Source organism: Phaethon aethereus, assembly GCF_964289735.1.
Source record: "Phaethon aethereus genome assembly, chromosome: 1".
NCBI lineage: Eukaryota > Metazoa > Chordata > Aves > Phaethontiformes > Phaethontidae > Phaethon > Phaethon aethereus.
The window spans coordinates 152387037-152403505 of record NC_138575.1 but is presented as its reverse complement, the minus strand read 5'-3'; the positions used below and the strand labels follow the sequence as shown (position 1 = coordinate 152403505).

Genomic DNA, 16469 nt, shown 5'->3' with positions numbered 1-16469 from the left:
TTTGTTTTTATATCTGGTACACACAGCAGAGTTGTATGTCCAACCGAAGGCAGAGCTGATCACCTGCTCTTTTCTGTGAGTTGACCTGGGGTAAATTAAACCTCTTCTATTGAAAAAGCCAGACATTCTAGATATATTTACCTTTGTCATGGCCCAGATAAGATACCAGATGTTGAAAGAAAAGCACAACCCTGAATTTCAACTCACTATCCAAAATGCACTTCAGTTATGAAGCTATATATAGTAACAATCACATGAATAAAACTTACACTCAATAAGTAAAATAATCTTTATTGTAATTATCAATAGATCAGACACACAGAACTGACCTCTTGGGATGATACCTGTAGCTGTCTTGTGAGGTCGTCTACCTGACGCTCAAGATTATTTGCTCTGCCTTTTTCAGAATCCAGCTCTTCTCCTTGCTTGTCGTATTCCATCAAAAGATTCTTAACCCATGCAAACACAAAACCATCATTTTTTACAATATACATTGCATAAGCACATTCTATACCTTAGACGCTTACTTATCCTCCTAATATGTCAGCATACGAGTTGTCTTACTGCAACATCAGAAATACGAGAATGAAATTAAAGCTATTGTTCCATTACAGGCTCCGGAAGAAACCCTTTACAGTTCATAAAATTCTAGAATAATTCAGGTTGGAAGAGATCTCAGGTGGTCTATATTCAACCTCCTGCTTCAAGCAAGGTTACCAGTGAGATCAGACCAGGTTGCTCAGAGCTTTGTCCAGTCAGGTCTTTCCAAGGACCTGCCTCCAAGGATGGAGATGGCACTACAACTCTGGGGAACCTCCTCCAAAGCTTGACCATCATCATAGGGTAAAAACGTTTCTCCATGTATCCAGTTAGAATCTCTCACTTCAGTTTAGGACTATTGTCTCTCATTCTACACCGCTATTAATAACCTGACTCTATTTCCTTGATAACATCTTCATAGGTACTGGAAGGCTTCTATTAGGTCCTTTTGAAGTTTTCTCCAGGATAAGCAATTTCTCAGCCTTGTACATCACATATTCCAGTCCCCTGACCATCCTGGTCACCCTCCACTGAAACCACTTCAGGTTATCAACGTCTTGTAATTAGGAGGAGGAGGAGGGACAAGACTGGCTACAATACTCCCAGTGATGTCATAGAATCATTTAGGTTGGAAGAGACCTTTAAGATCATCAAGTCCAACCGTTAACCTAGCGCTGCCAAGCCCATCACTAAACCATGTCCTTAAGTGCCACATCTGCACAGCTTTTAAATACCTCCAGGGATGGTGACTCAACCACTTCCTGAGCAGCCTGGTCCAATGCTTGACAACCCTTTTGGTGAAGAAATTTTTCCTAATATCCAATCTAAACCTCTCCTGGTGCAACTTGAGGCCGTTTCCCCTCATCCTATCACTTGTAACTTGGGAAGAGAGACCGACACCCACCTCGCTACAACCTCCTTTCAGGTACTTGTAGAGAGCAGAGTTGTAGATTCTCCCCTGAGCCTCTTTTTCTCCAGGCTAAACAACCCCAGTTCCCTCAGGCACTCCTCATAAGACTTGTTCTCTAGACTCTTCACCTTCACAGGATTGCTGGCTGAAGAGAGATAATGACTTCCCTTGACCTACTAGCTGTACTCCTGTTCTTGCAACCCAGGATGCTGTGGCCACCTTTGGTACCCAAACATAGTTTTCTCATTCTCACTGCACTGCCTACCAAAACCCTGAAATTCTTTTCAGCAGCCACATGGTCCTCAGCTTGTATCAAGTTCCTCTATCCCATATGAAGAAATTTGCATGTCTTTGTTGGACTTCAAAAGGTTTCTGTCAGCCCATTCCTCACGCCTGTCTAGGTCTGTCTGAATGGAATTCCCGCCCTCAAGTCTATTGACTGTTCCCAATTAGGAATAATCTGAGAACTTGATGAATGTGTAACTCCCATCGCCTTCTCCAGGTCATTGTTAAACAGGACAGGTCTCAGCATAGACCCCTTTCGTACCCCATTTGTTATTGACATCCAGTACCAGCCACTAATAGCTACTCTCTGAGCCAAATTATGAAACTATTTATTATTTTTTTTAAGTACCCATTCAGTTGTTTAGCCATTTTGATCGTAATGTCCTAGTGCTGATACAAGAGTACTGAGAGAGCATCAAAAGACTTCCTAAAGTCAAGATAAGTGACATCCACTGTTCTCCTCTCACCCACAACTCCAACTGTTTTATGGCAAGCAATCAGATTAATCAGGCACCATTTAGTCTTGGTGAATCAATGCTGACTGTACCTAGTCACATGCTTCTGCTTCGTGTGCCCAGAAGTGTGCTCCAAGAGGACTCACTCCCACAGAATTGTCAGCTTATGTCTTTATCACTAAAGGACTTTCTAACTGATGCCCAATTTAATGTACTTTGAAGAATTCATAAGGATTTATGTTTTGTCTCACCAACAGATTGTTTGATACCTATGACACTAGATCCAAAAGGTTTAAAAATACCATCCAGTAGAAAGGAATTGCCTTATTTTCTTCTGACAGCAGCCACACAGTTCTGTTACTAGGACAATAAATTTCTTGAGTACTCAACTGCACTGACACAATTTCTTTAGCCAAACATACTTGTGCAAGTAGATAGCAATATATATCCAGGCTAGGCTTCAAAAGCAAAGTGTTTTCTTACAGTTAACTGCCTTTTGTAAATATAGTACTATTTTTACCTTATAGCTTTCAGCTCCTTGAATGACATCTTTCATTGAAGCAGACAACTGATCTTTTTCCGATCGAGCCAACTCCAATTCTTCCCTCAGAGTCTGCATCTTTTTAATAAGAAGTATGTGTCATTAAAACAGAACCCCACACATGGAATGTTCTTCATACTAAGCAGCAGTCAGGGTACCTCTTTTCGGCTGGCATCTAATTCTTTCTTTGCTTTCACAGCAACAACCTTAATTTTATTTAGCTTCTCTCCTTTTTCTGCAGATTCTTTTTCCAGCCTTCCTAAAATAAATAAATAAGAAAATGAAAAAACATGCCTCTGCTCTCCCCCAAGAAATGAAATGAAATTCAATTCAATTAGAACATGACAACATTATCATGACTTTAAAACAAAACAAAATATAGAGCAGAGATGTTCAAATGTTTAATTCAGTTAAGCATTTAAATTTAATCTAAAACTAAAACATATAGCCACACAGACAGCTTAAGGACAATCTTTCTTTGTTTTAGATGTTTCCATCACAGCTAATGTTAAGAGCCATATTCCTGTGTACATCTACACATGGCTGTTACAACTCAGAACCATTTTGTTTCTAATGTGTTGCGATAACTGCAATGAGGCAACAGTAGTTTTGGCAGAGTGTTGCTTTACTCTCCTCTTGGCAGCCTTATGATTCTTACTTCCCATATTTAAAACATAAAGATGAAAACCAGTACACTGTTTATAGCCAAAAGTACACAGGAAGAAAAAACCTTAATAAATATCAAATGATAACTGACTTAAGATTGCTAACAGTATTTTAAATCCCTAACGGAAAGAATATTATATGAAGTTGCATTGATATCTACTTCCCCACCTTCCTTGGCTTGTAGGAAATACAGGACAATTATGCAGAGAACGAAAAATGAACAATCCAAAAAACCTAAACTGTTTACATAAAAGCGAACAGTGAGAAAGATACCAATTTTTTCTTGAAGGTCTGCTACTGAAGACTGTTGATCAGTTTTCTCAGTCACTGTCTCCATTAAATTCTGTATTATAAACAAAGATATAAGAAGTATTACAAAAATTTCTTTGATATCTGAAGTTTCAGCTACAGCTGGACTGTGTCTATGTTCTTACTACCAGGAAAGTCTTTATGTGCAATTTCATATCAGCTTGGTAACTGAAAAGCATACCTACGTTGAAAAGAAAACATCCCAAACTTTTAACACCTGTTTTCCATCCTGTCCAAGGACAAAAAAAAATGGGAGACCATTAACTCTGCAGCTGTCAGTTTTATATAACCATCAATTCCTAGGACCTGAAGTTAGGGGTAGCTAATCTAGATCAAGCAGGAGTTTTGTTTGAGATGGAACCATAGAAAGTCAGAGGTGAAAGATTATGAGGTCAGTTAGTCCATCTAGTCAAATGATCACTTTGAGGGGTATTGATAGGAAGAGAGGTTCAAGGATAAGCAACTTTTGTCAAAATAGCATTATGATTGGTTTTGTTTCATTGTTTTTTCCTGGCAGGGGTGGATTTTGAGATGCTAGGAAACTCAGAAACATGTGCTTTCTAGAAGGAAAGCTCACTTTCAGGCCAAGGGGAAAAAAAAAGAAAGAGAGAATTGAAAGTATTTTTTGAACCTTAATTCTGAAGACTTTAGAGGTTTAGTCTGTATACTTCAATAACAAAATATAACCTTTAGAGAACTCAGTTCGTCTTTCACATTTCTAAGTTCAGTTTCCTTTTGTTCCAGAATGAAATTTAAGTCGTCTTGTTTTTCTGATCCTTTCTGCTGTTCTTGTATTTGACTTTCATAAAAAGCAAGTTTTTGAGTGATCTCTTCAATATTAGCTAAAAGATCTTGATTTTCAATCCTTGTTTTTTCAGTGGCATTCTTCAGCTCCTGGATATCATGTTGAAGTGCCTCTTTTTCAGACAACACTCCTTCCAATTCTTCTCTCAAGAGATCCTTCTCTTTTTCAAAATCCTGCATCAGGGATCTATGTTCTGTATATTGAGATGCATTTTCTTCCTCTAGTCTCTCAACTTCCCGCTGCAAATGAAGAACTTCCTCCTCTTTCCGCAGAGCAAGGCACTGCTCTTCTTTCATTTTGGACAAGCACTCATTTGCAATTTCTAGCAAGTTCAGAGAATCATATTCTTCATTAGAATCTGAAATGCTGGACCCCACTTGCTCAAGTAAGTGGTACAGCTGAGCTCTTACAAGGGATCTGTGCACTTGTTCACTTTCAAGTAATGTTGATATATGGTCTTTTTCTGTAGTCATCATTTGTAGTTTTTTTTCTAAGTTTTCAGACTGCTCTTTCAAAAGTAACCAGCCATCTTTTTCAGATGTAATCTTTTCCAGCTCTTCTCTTAATTTGCCTTTTTCCTGAATGATTTTCTTATTTTCCTCACAAAGAGTGTATGTTTCAGATGAAAGGTTCTCTCTCTCACGCACCAGAGACTCAATCTGGTTTTCCAGTTGCTCTAGCATTTGAGCATTTTCACTCTTTGTAGTTAAAGCTTCATTCAGTCTCTCTGTTAATTCCTCCACCTTCTTCTTCAGGTTGCTATTGTACTGGTTAGCGACATCTACTTCTTGCTGAAGCTCATGAATTTTTCCTTGTTCTTGCTCGTACCTTTCCTGAAGGGTTTCCCTCTCTTCATCCAAGCATTTTACTTCATTTAAAATATCCTTGTTTTGATCAGTAAGAGCAATAATCTTCTCTTCCAGTTCTTTTATAGCAGTCTCTTTTTGGTCAATGGAGCTTGTTATTGTGTTATTCTCCTCCTGAAGACTAACAATTTTGCATTTAAGTTCTTCTATCTCTAGCTGATTAGACGATAATTTTTCTGTTTCTTGCTGGAGGCGATTCACAGTTTCAAGAAGAACATCCTTTTCATTAAAAGCAGCCCGGAGTTTCTGTTGCAGTTCACTGACATCAGAAGCTTGCTGTTGCCTCATTGATTCAAACTCCTGGCTGATCTTTCCAGCAGATTCCCCTAGCTCAGTCTGTAGAGTTTCCATTGTTTCTCTCAGGCTGTTGTAATTGGACACTGCTTCTTCTTTCTCCTGAGTTAGCTTTTCAAGTTGTTCTCTAAGTTCTTGCATTTCAAAAGCTAATGCCATCTTTTCTTTTTCAGAACCAGATAATAAAGTTTCATTTAGTTCACAAATTTCCCTCTTATGTTGCTCTTTCAGAGTTTGAGTCTCTAACTTATGCTCTTTTACAGCGGTTTCACAGTCCTGTCTTGCTGCTTGAAGCTCCAATTTTAGTTTTTCAATGACACAACAGTAATCTTCTTTAGTAAGCTGCAATTCATTTATCTTGAAGTCCAAGTCCTCCCGCTCATGAAAGTACTCATCCTTTATGCGATGGATTTCCCCTTCCAGTTTTAGTTTAACATTACTCATGTAAGTTAACTCATCTTTTAATATACTATGTTGGGACTGGAGTTCTTCTAAACTATGCTCCAGCTGCCTAACCTTTTCTTCCATCTTTGCTTCTACACAAGGTTCTTCTTGTCTAGCTACACCACCTATCTTGTTTTCTACATTCGTACTTAAGATGTCTCTCAGCTGCTCCAAGTCATATTCACGCTGCTCAGTATGAGCACACATTTCACCCTTTGCATTTTGCTCTTTTATTAAGCTCTCCTCTGCCAAACTGTGCTGTAACTGATTGATCTGGTTTTGCTTTTCTTCATTTTCTTTAGATGATATTTCAATCCGATGCATCAACTCTGACACCTCTTCCTGATGGGCAATTTTCAATTTTTTAAGCTCTTCATTCAGATTTTTTATTTCATTATGGTAGCACTGAGAGTTGCTTTTAATAGTTTCTTGCAGATTTGTTACTTCTTTCTTTTTGTCTTCATTCACAGTTTCCAACTGCTTGCTCAGACACAAAATTTCCTCCTCATAAGTAGATTTAATTCTTTGGACATCATCTTGTAATCTTTTAACTTCTTTTTGACTATCACTATGACATTCAATCTGTTCTACCAGCCCCATTTGTTTCTTTACTTGTTCCTCTAATTCCATTTTCAGCTTTGTTAAGTCCTCATTGTGTTTGCATTGTGCGTTTGCTAATTCAGTCTTCAGAGCTTTTACTTCTTTGAGAAAGTCAATACTTGATTGCTCCAGTTGCTTCTGCAATTCTTCCGTCTTAGCCGCTGCAGCCTAAACAAACATGCAAGTTATTAAATACTGGCAATTTAGCACACATAATTTCCAAATAAACTGCTTACAATAACAAATTAGAAGATTTAAGAGAGTTCTTAGTTTTAAAAATTGCTATATTTTTAAGTATCTAACTATATTAGGACAACTCAATTCAGAAGACACTGCAGAGAGTACAAAACGTTTGCAGAATGAGAAAGGAAAACTAAGTCTTAAATCATGTTTACCAGCATCATTTCACAAAATGGTTGTGATAGACTTCAGCTTTAGCAGCTACTCTGATAATGTACTAAAGACCAGACTACTTTTAGTGCATCAAATTAAAGTATCTGGAATATAACAACGTTCATCAGTTGCAAGCAATCCACTCTTCACTTTATTATTAATTGAGATTACTGTCATTATACAGATGCCTTGGCTTACAGGCTCCTTCCTATGAATATCTGAACATAAACCTCCTATTTCCCATGGAAAGACAGAGCTGATTGAAGCCATTACATATGTAGGCTACTAATGCACAGACTGAAATCTTTTTGAACAGCTGTGGGTCTAGCTGGTGCATATCAGAATTTTATATTTATTGTCAGTCCTATAAAAATTATAAATTAAGGCATACAGAGAAAACATGCTTTAGCATATGAAGCCTTTAGATTTTTTTTTAACGTAAAACAGAACACAGATAAGTGAAGAAAAAGATTAAAATGAAAGTGAAACACACAACAAGCAAAACTAGAAAATAAAACATAATTCTGAAATATATTAGTAATGTTATATTGCTCATTTCAGTACCTCTGCTTCTTGCTTTCTTTGAATATTTTCTTTTTTCAGAGCTACGCACTGCTGCTGACTTTCAGCTTTTTCCAGAAGTACAACATCCAGTCTTTCTGTGAGAGCCTAATTTTAATAAGGGAGAAACATCACTGAAAGAAGCGTTTCTTAATAATGGAAGCCTGACCGATTTTTGCCAACCATAGGAAATCACATATTGGTCATAACCTTTTTTTTCAATTAAATACGTCAGTCTGATTTGAAAAGTTACTTTCATCCATACATATGTCATACATATGGCAGATATGGAATATGTAGACTAAAACAATGACGTTGAATAATAGGTTCTGTTCAAAATCGTATTTCTGATCAGCTGATTTTTTATCACCAGGCAGCAATGTTGCAGGGGGGATGGGGGGAGCACCCCTTCTGTAAAAAAAGAAATCTCCGTCCAAGTTATTAAAAACAAATTCTCGGTTGATAAATTCCTCCTTGCTACCAGTTTTCACCTTCATATGCTGTCTATGACCCTTTGAGAAAGACATATGTTCTTGCCACTTCAAAAAAATTCCAGTTACTTTCCTAGAAGTATTTCTTGTGACATGCAACTTTAATAATATGTTTCTGATCTCAACAAATGACTGTCTCAGAAGTCTTCTAAATGGCTGAAATCTTTCTGCAGTGGTCATTCTAAAAATAAACAAAAGCCTGTCTAACCAGCTACACAAGGAAAAAATCTTGCTGAGGAAATTGTACTATTCTGTACTATTCCTCACAGAACTGATAGTGTTTTCTGAGAAGTGGAGTAAAGATGTGGGGGGAGGAAGAAAAAAGAGGTTTTAGGAAGTGTCTTGAATTAATGAAAATTGATTACATTCAATTTAAATAACAGTTTTAAATCTATTTACTATTTACCAAATTATTTCTGCAGATTTATTTCAGCTAACATCATGTAATACATTAGAAAGCCATTACATATTCCTACCTGAATAATATCATCAGCTCCCGCAGTAGCTGCTTTAGATCTGAGTTCTTCAATCTCCTTCTCTAGTTCTTAAAAAAGTACAGAAATTTCACAGCATGAATTGATGCTCCATCACAACCGCAAATTACTAGTAAATCCAGTGCCTAACAACACTCCTATTCAAATCAGAGATGTCTTTTACTTCATCCTGTTGCTGGGTGATAAAGAGGGCTAATGGAAAGAGAACAAACATTCACTACTAATTCTCCAGTCTGGACATTTAGCATGGTTTCCTGAGGAAGCAAAGCTTCCTTGTTTGGGTAGAGGGACAACAGACAGAAGTTCTTTTGATGATTGTCTTACCTTCTATTTCATGATCAATTTAAGCCCGAGAAAAGATATTCAATTCCTATTGGTTCTCTAAAAATAGGCAGCAGGTGGAAGAACAGGATCTTACAAACAACCCCACTGAGGAAAAGCCTAGTATAGCCCATCCCTATCTTTATTATTTCAACGGGCAGCTACCAGCAGTCAGCATAACTGTAACTCCAAACAAGGGGAAGTGTCATCAGTCCAAGTAGTGGGCCACTGGAGGAAAAGGGACAGCAGAGAGGAGGACAGCACATGAGAGCACAGATTTACACAGGATAAAGTTTTGTGTTGACCACCTAAAAGTGTTTGCTGTATTTTACAATCTCTTGTTAAAGCAGCAAATGATCAAATATAAAGTAGCTAACTATTTTAAAGAAGCCATTGTACTGTACAGCAGCACTAACTATGCAAAAATCTCTCAGAGACACTCCCCCTCCCACCTGCTTCCTGAAAAGCAGCAGGTGTCCCTGCAATCAATATGGGGAACAATGACAAGTCCCACTTCAGCTCTTGCACAAGCTACATTGTTCCATCATGCCATACTGCCAAATCAACATTAAGTTAATACCTGATAAAAGCAATGCTTCTTTTCTTTCCCTTCCTTGCTCTAAGGACTTCAGTCCTTATTGTCCCACAAAAAAAGAATAGTGAAATTGCAGGGAAAAAAAATAAATCTAAGATATTTGCCTGGAACTTAAATCTACCTAGCAAAAATATGCAGGAAAGGTCAGACAGTACCAAGCATTAAGGCAGAAATTGTTCTCTTTCCAGTAAGGTACCTGTACATCTTGACTTCACTTTCTGTATAAGCATCACTTGCTTTTTTGCAAACTTGATGAGATCTTCTTTGGGCAATGTGTCCAGCTGTAAAAAAAGTACATATTAGAGAAACCAGCCTCCTCTAACCCAGAGGTAAATAGAAAACAGGGCATTTTAGCACTAGATTTCCAAGAAGTTAAATTTTAGGGCAAGAAACTGTTTTATCACACATTTGCAAGAACAGTAACAGTCCAAGTTACTGCTGTTCCGTTATCCAGTTCTGTTATTTCAAGTGCAGTAACGGAAACTACTCCTAATTCTGTACTTTTCCAAAAATCCTTCTAGACTACACTACTGGGCAGCATCAGTTAGGCAGGAAAACTCAGTCGGGAAGGGAATTCAGTAATATAATTTGAACAATGTTTTGAAAATAGCGTGCTGACCTAACATTGACATTGTTTAAATTTACTTCCAACATATGCAAAGAAGTCTGTGTACATTATGAAACAGACTACTGCCAAAATGGGATGCTACTAATATTTTATCAAATATTGTACAGGAAGTGAACATATCAAGAAGAGATTATTTCCTCCATGTTTTCCAGAATACTTTAGCCTAGCATTTATAAATCATTTTTTCAAAACATCTAGAAGACAGGAAACTGTTTAAAAATACCTTTATGTCTTCCTTTTAGTTATAGCTTGCATGCTAAACTGTAACCCTTTCAACTACTGCTATCCAAATAAGTTAAGATTCGTGAGGACTGATTACCTTTGATTTGCCTGATCCTGGTGTGACAGACGACGCCACCATCTCTTGCCCAGCATCTTGAACCTACAAAAAAATATAGTGCAATCTGCAGTAATTGAACTTTCTAATGTAAGACTACTGAAGGAACTAACCGAAAGTCTGCAAACACTGAGAATAGCTGAATATGGTGAGAGCTCAAGAAAAAAAATTCAAAATATATTTGTAGAGCTAGTCAGAAGAATAATGGAAAAAAATTCAATAGCAATTTATAGTGATTAGTGCAATACAACAGCAGAATAGAAAACTCCTGATTTCCAAACCAGTATGATCTTATGATTCCATTACTGAATTGACATCTAGAGTTGATACGCTACCAAAAAATCATTTTATTTACAAGAGGTTACAAAGGCGTGACTTGCTATCTTCTTCTTAAAAGACTCATTAAAAAAAAAAGGCATGAATAAAAAAAACTTGTAGAGGAATAGCACTTAAATCAAACTTTAGGAACTTCTGAACCACATATACCTCTCAACATTTTTTTTTTCTTTCTTTCTTAAACACACTGGTTATCACTAAATTTGTTAGCCTAACAAATATATTTGAAAAGACTCTGCAAAGCCAGGGTTCCTTTGAACAAAATATAACCCTTCCCTGCCTTTTTTTTTTTTTTTTTTTTTGAAACACTAGTTAGCACTAGAAGTGCTGGCCTGACAAACATATCTGAAAAGGCTCTGCAAATTCTGGGCTCCCTATTCCTAACATACATGCATAATGCCTTCTACTGTAAACTTCCACACATCTAACCTGGGAGACTCTACATTACTTTACAGTGGTTTATATGAGATAGGCTTACCTATACTCAGGAACATGAGGAAACATACATAACTAAGACAGGGCAAAGGAAAATAGAACAAACACTTCCAATATATTAAGGGTAGCATTTCCAAGCTTTGACCTTTACCCTGCTTTTTCCTTCATACTATCATACCTGTGTGTGTATATAAAAATGAAGGTGTGTATATAGAAATATTTGTATTTTTGTATATCTATGTGTTTGTGTGTGTGTATGTATACACGCATACCTTCACTTTTATTTTGCTACTCTCTTAAGAGAGACAAAAAAAACCCCTTATAATAGAAACTAAGGGAAAACCAAACTGAATTTAAACACTACTGGAATGGAGAAGCACTAGCAGTTTAGAGAGAACAGCTGGTACAGATAAAAGCAAGGTCATCATTAGAAATATAAGTTCAAGCACAGACCAAGGATAAAGGCAGTTACAGTTATCTCTCTATCACATGGGCTAGAGTTGGGTTGTTTGGGTTTTGTTTTGTTTTTTTGAGATGGCAAAAGCAAACTTATTAGAAAATAATGTGCCCAATAAACATAAAAACAGCATTTTAAAAAAAGCTATTAAGTTTCAGATTTCCTTGGTATGCAAAACTTTGTCAACATTTACATTCTTAATATTTCAGCACTGCAATTAGCAAAACACTGTAACTACAAGCAGTATGCTTACACAGTGTAATTAAGCAAAACAAATTGTACGCACTGTTTAGAAAATGACAGCACATGTCTCTCCATACCACAGTAAGATGAACCTAGACATTACTTTTACTCTCCTTTAAGCTACTACGCAGAGAAGCAGAACCATGTATCATTTAAGACAACACATCCAGTTTTGCTGTTCTGGTAACAGAAACCAGAAGCAGCTCATGTTGAGAGCTTCACACATCTGAATTAGAAGGGCAATGAGGAAGATGAGTTACTAAAAAATTGTAAACTTTTCATTGATTAGGTGCATCTGAGCTGTGAGCCAGCAGATAGTAAGTACACTTTTAAGCACAACATTGAATCCTGCAGAGATTTTCAAGTTTCTATTCCACCATTCTGAAACGAGGGTATGCTTCCATACTTCACCGAGAGATATATATATACACACGTATTTTAATTTAAAGCCTACTTCATCTACACTAAGGTGTTTCCAAGCCAATTTTAATTGCTACCTACCCCTTTAGCAATAGCTTAACATACTCTTAGAAAGCCTAACTGATGTATAAATGCAATACATTAGACTCTAATGAGAACTGTGGCAGTAATAACAATTCTGAACAGCGATTTTCTGAGCAGTCTGCAACTTTTAGACATCACCAACTCTAATCATACCAAGTCACATCAAAACATATTTTGAGTTGCGATCGCTTCAGCAAACACAGGCACTGAAACTCTTTTAGAATGCATGCAGCTCGGAAACTACCAGGAGAGTTAGTATCATGTGAGAATTTTAAACCCTTCAACATTGCCTTTGGATTTGCCTTGGTGTTTATGAAAGCTACACTAGATACATATACTTCAGTGATTTTATTTGCTTGAGTTGGTAGGTGTTTCGTAGTCGACATATTGCTAACACATCAGGTCATCTCAGTAGAAAAGGAATGCTTGTTCACTCGCGGGTAACCACTCAACACGTTCGCTCCAAGTCACCAGAGTGCTTCTTCCGTTGAGTAAGCACCGGCTGATCTCCCCCAGCCCGTGCTAACAGGATGACATCCCCACCTTCTAGCAGGAGGCACTAAGCCACCCCTGAAGCCCGCCCTGGCGCTCACACTGCCGCAGGGCAGGACCAGAGCACCCGTTCCCACCCCTGGCCCAGGCCCAGGCCCAGGCCGGCCGGGAGCGGGGCGGGCCGCACACCGCACCCCCTCACAGCTACCGCCCCGGGGGCAGGAGGCCAAGGGGCGCGCCGCGGCCCGCAGGCTACCCCCGAGCCACACCGCCCGTCACGCTGACTGTGGACAGCGGCCGCCGGCGGGCCCTGTGGCGAGCGGCGGCGCCCGCCAACGGCCGCTGGCGGTGCGCGGAGAGAGCTGCGCACGAGCGGGGAGGGGGCGCGCAAGCCGCGGGTGGGGAAGAGTGTGGCGCACCTCCCCGCGCCCCACCCCGCCCCGCGTGCTGCAGCCCAAGGTCATGCGTCCCCCTTACCACCCTCCCGCCCCCGCCCCAGCAACGGCCCTCCCCGACGGCTCCGAGCCCCCTCTTGGCCGGCCGCCCCGTTACCTCCATGGCGGGGCCGGCTGACTGCAGGGGCGGGGAGATCGCGGCGCCGCAGCCGCTGCCAGCGCCGCTACATCCTCCCCAACCCACTTCCGCCTCCGTCATCCACGCACGCCGGTAACGCGGCGCAGCGCCTCCCCTCCCCCAGCCGGCCGAGGGCTAGAGAATGCCCGTCACCTGAGCCCCGCCCCCTCGGGGCCCGGTCCCGCCCCTGGCACGCGGCGCCGGGAGTTTAACGCCTCCCTCGCGCGGAGGGGCAGGGGGGATGTCATGGTGGAAGGCTGTGTTACAGCTTGCCGAGCCAACGGCGCCTGACGGGGTGTGTGCCGTGGCCAGGCTGCTTCGGCGGCACAAACCGACCTGAACGGTGGTTGAGGGCAGGAGGTGTAGGTAGCGCTGCCAGCCGCCCCTATCCGTCCACTAATAGCGGCACAGGGGAAGCGGTACGGCCCTAGCACAGCCGCACCCCACCATTTCCTGTTGCTGAGGGGTACGCACTGCTGCAAGGACACCTTACGGTGCGCGGAGAGCCTCTTACTAGGCAATATGTCTCTCGCTGTCACCATTAAGGAGAGTATCAGGTGAACAGCCGTGTGCTCAGGCAGGTGCTTAAGGATTTAGGATCCTGTCTTTTAATATCTCGATGGAAGCAGAGAGTAAGTTATCAAACATCGGATATGAAGGACTGTACCAGAGCAAATAGCAGAAGCCAGGTATTAATGCTTGTAGTTCTGTTTTTTTAATTAAAAGCCATTTTTATGGCCATTTGGGTAGGTGCTTGAGGGGAGCAATACCTACCTTAAAGTGCACACATTTCTTATTGTAATCATGCATGCACTTTCATAGTGCCTGAATTATTTTTGGCATTTTGTGATAAGTAATTGATTTTTAATGAGAAGTTGCCTGGGAGAAACAATTCAGGCATATTACTCTATTTACAGTTCACCAGCTAAATATTGAATATCACAGAATTAATTATAGTGTCATAAGAGAATATTTATTTTTTTAATAAAAAAAGAGGGTCATATTAGTCAAAATGCTGCTCTTGGAAGAATAATTTGCATTTTTCCAAGTCTTCTTACTGTCATTCTTTTAAAATTCAAATGACCGATAGTGACAAAAGGCAGAAAGGTTCTTCACATATACCTCAGAAATGATTTACTTGTCTTTTCCTCCAGTGCATTCACTGTACATTATGTATATTTATTGTGTATTGTAATCTACGCAGGTACACAACTGCAGCAGAAGCGTGTGGTTCCATGCTCTCACAGAGGTTGCTGGCAAGGAACAGATCTCTCTAGCCAAACTAGAAGAAGCTGTTTTCCCATTATTTCTATTATACTTTTTAGAAGCCCCACAGGGCACTAAACAGATTAATTCTGTCTTTCTCCATTTGCTTTGGCAGATTCTGAACTGGGTAGCTATGCCTGCGCAGCTGTGGTCTAACATGTGGGTTTCACACAACTTCAGGAAGAGCCTTTCTAGATACAGTCCTTCCAGAACCATCCTGTGGTGAACACTTTTGACCCTAAACTATGCCATACAGCTCTGTCCCTCCAGGTCAGCCTCCGACTGAAGTTGGACGTTTGTAGAGAATACTGTAGGAAAGCTTACCTTCTCTTTTGGAAAACCCCAGAGAAAACAATGTTTCATGTAAATTTGTTCCTTCTGTCTATCCTCAGAAATTACGTATTATGGTCCAACTCTTGGATCATCTCATGACTTGGTCTATGAGGAAATTGATTTTGGAGATCGTCCAAGGCAGACACCCAAAGGGTTTTCAGATGTGTTTGTACTGAAGACAATGAACTACCAGCTCATTCATTGCCAGCTTTCTGAAACTGATTCTGGCTAGCGAGCACTCAGCCCCCTGGTAGAGCTTCCTGCTCCTGTGAGATAGGTATTTGACAGAGACAGGCCGATTCTCCCCTCCGACCCCCTCCACTCTGTGCAACAGAATTTAGGTATATTTTACAACTGAGGTTGTCTTGACAGTCTTTCATTCTGGTCGGAATTGCAACAGCAATTGCAAAGTATCCTGGTTGGGGAATGGTAGACAAATCAAAAAAGTTTCTAGAATTACTAGAAGAAAAAAGATTGAGGATTTTGACAATTTAATTTTTTGATTGTTTCAGTTTGTTACAATAAAGTACAAGTTGCTCCATATTCTGTGGGAAAAAATGTCGATTCGTACCTGCAATAGTCTTACATGATTTTCTTAAACAGTTTATGAACTCTACGTCTTACTTATCCAGAAGGAGCCAGTAGGCTGATATATATTGCATGCAGCTGATTTGAAACAAGTGGGAAAAGCAAGAATAATTTATATGCTACATATATTCTATGATTTTATTATCTTTGTAAAAGATAATTAGTTCATCTTTTTAAATAGCATTGTTTATATAAAACAAGATTGCCAAGATGTTTTTGAAATGTGTTGGGGCAGAGAATAACAAACTTTAAATCCTGCTTTTGTTGAGAAGTGAGGTCCCACGGGGCTGTGATTAGCCCTTACATCAAGGCAGGATACAAATGCTTGTTCACTGTCACTGGAACTATTAGACCTGCAAGAATTTTCCAAAGAGCACAGAATGAGAAAATTACTGTAATTTTTCAACTGAGGAATGTGTTTTCATCATACAAGAGCTGATGCTTTAAATACTTGCCACTGTAGCATCTGCCTTTCTAACAGGTTCTGAAGATCACAAACCCTTTTGCTTGTTAACCATGCTGGGCTGGTCAGCATTCTTGCTTTGAGCGACTTTTATGGTTTTTCTGCATGCCAAATTAGTGTAAAGGAAGTCAGGGTATGCATTACAGTATGTTAACTATTCTTCTTTGGAAACTTAAAGCATTTTCCCTGCCCCATGCAAATTAACCATAAATTCTTTGGCTGTCTATGGCCATTTTGTTGGGCT

The 16469-nt window shown here is 39.6% G+C and overlaps 1 protein-coding gene across 1 annotated transcript in view; it reads right to left on the bottom strand.

Moving 5' to 3' along the window:
* The window catches only part of GCC2 (GRIP and coiled-coil domain containing 2), a gene marked incomplete at both ends in the record, with an annotated part of 28523 nt that extends 14867 nt beyond the window's left edge, over nt 1-13656 (bottom strand). The window contains 10 exons of the mRNA XM_082006180.1: nt 330-449; nt 2711-2809; nt 2890-2990; nt 3671-3740; nt 4394-6883; nt 7673-7777; nt 8637-8704; nt 9767-9851; nt 10518-10580; nt 13555-13656. Of these exons, the coding sequence (XP_081862306.1) occupies nt 330-449; nt 2711-2809; nt 2890-2990; nt 3671-3740; nt 4394-6883; nt 7673-7777; nt 8637-8704; nt 9767-9851; nt 10518-10580; nt 13555-13656 (3303 nt within the window). The remainder of the gene's footprint in view (nt 1-329; nt 450-2710; nt 2810-2889; nt 2991-3670; nt 3741-4393; nt 6884-7672; nt 7778-8636; nt 8705-9766; nt 9852-10517; nt 10581-13554) is intronic.
* Nucleotides 13657-16469: the final 2813 nt, after the last annotated feature.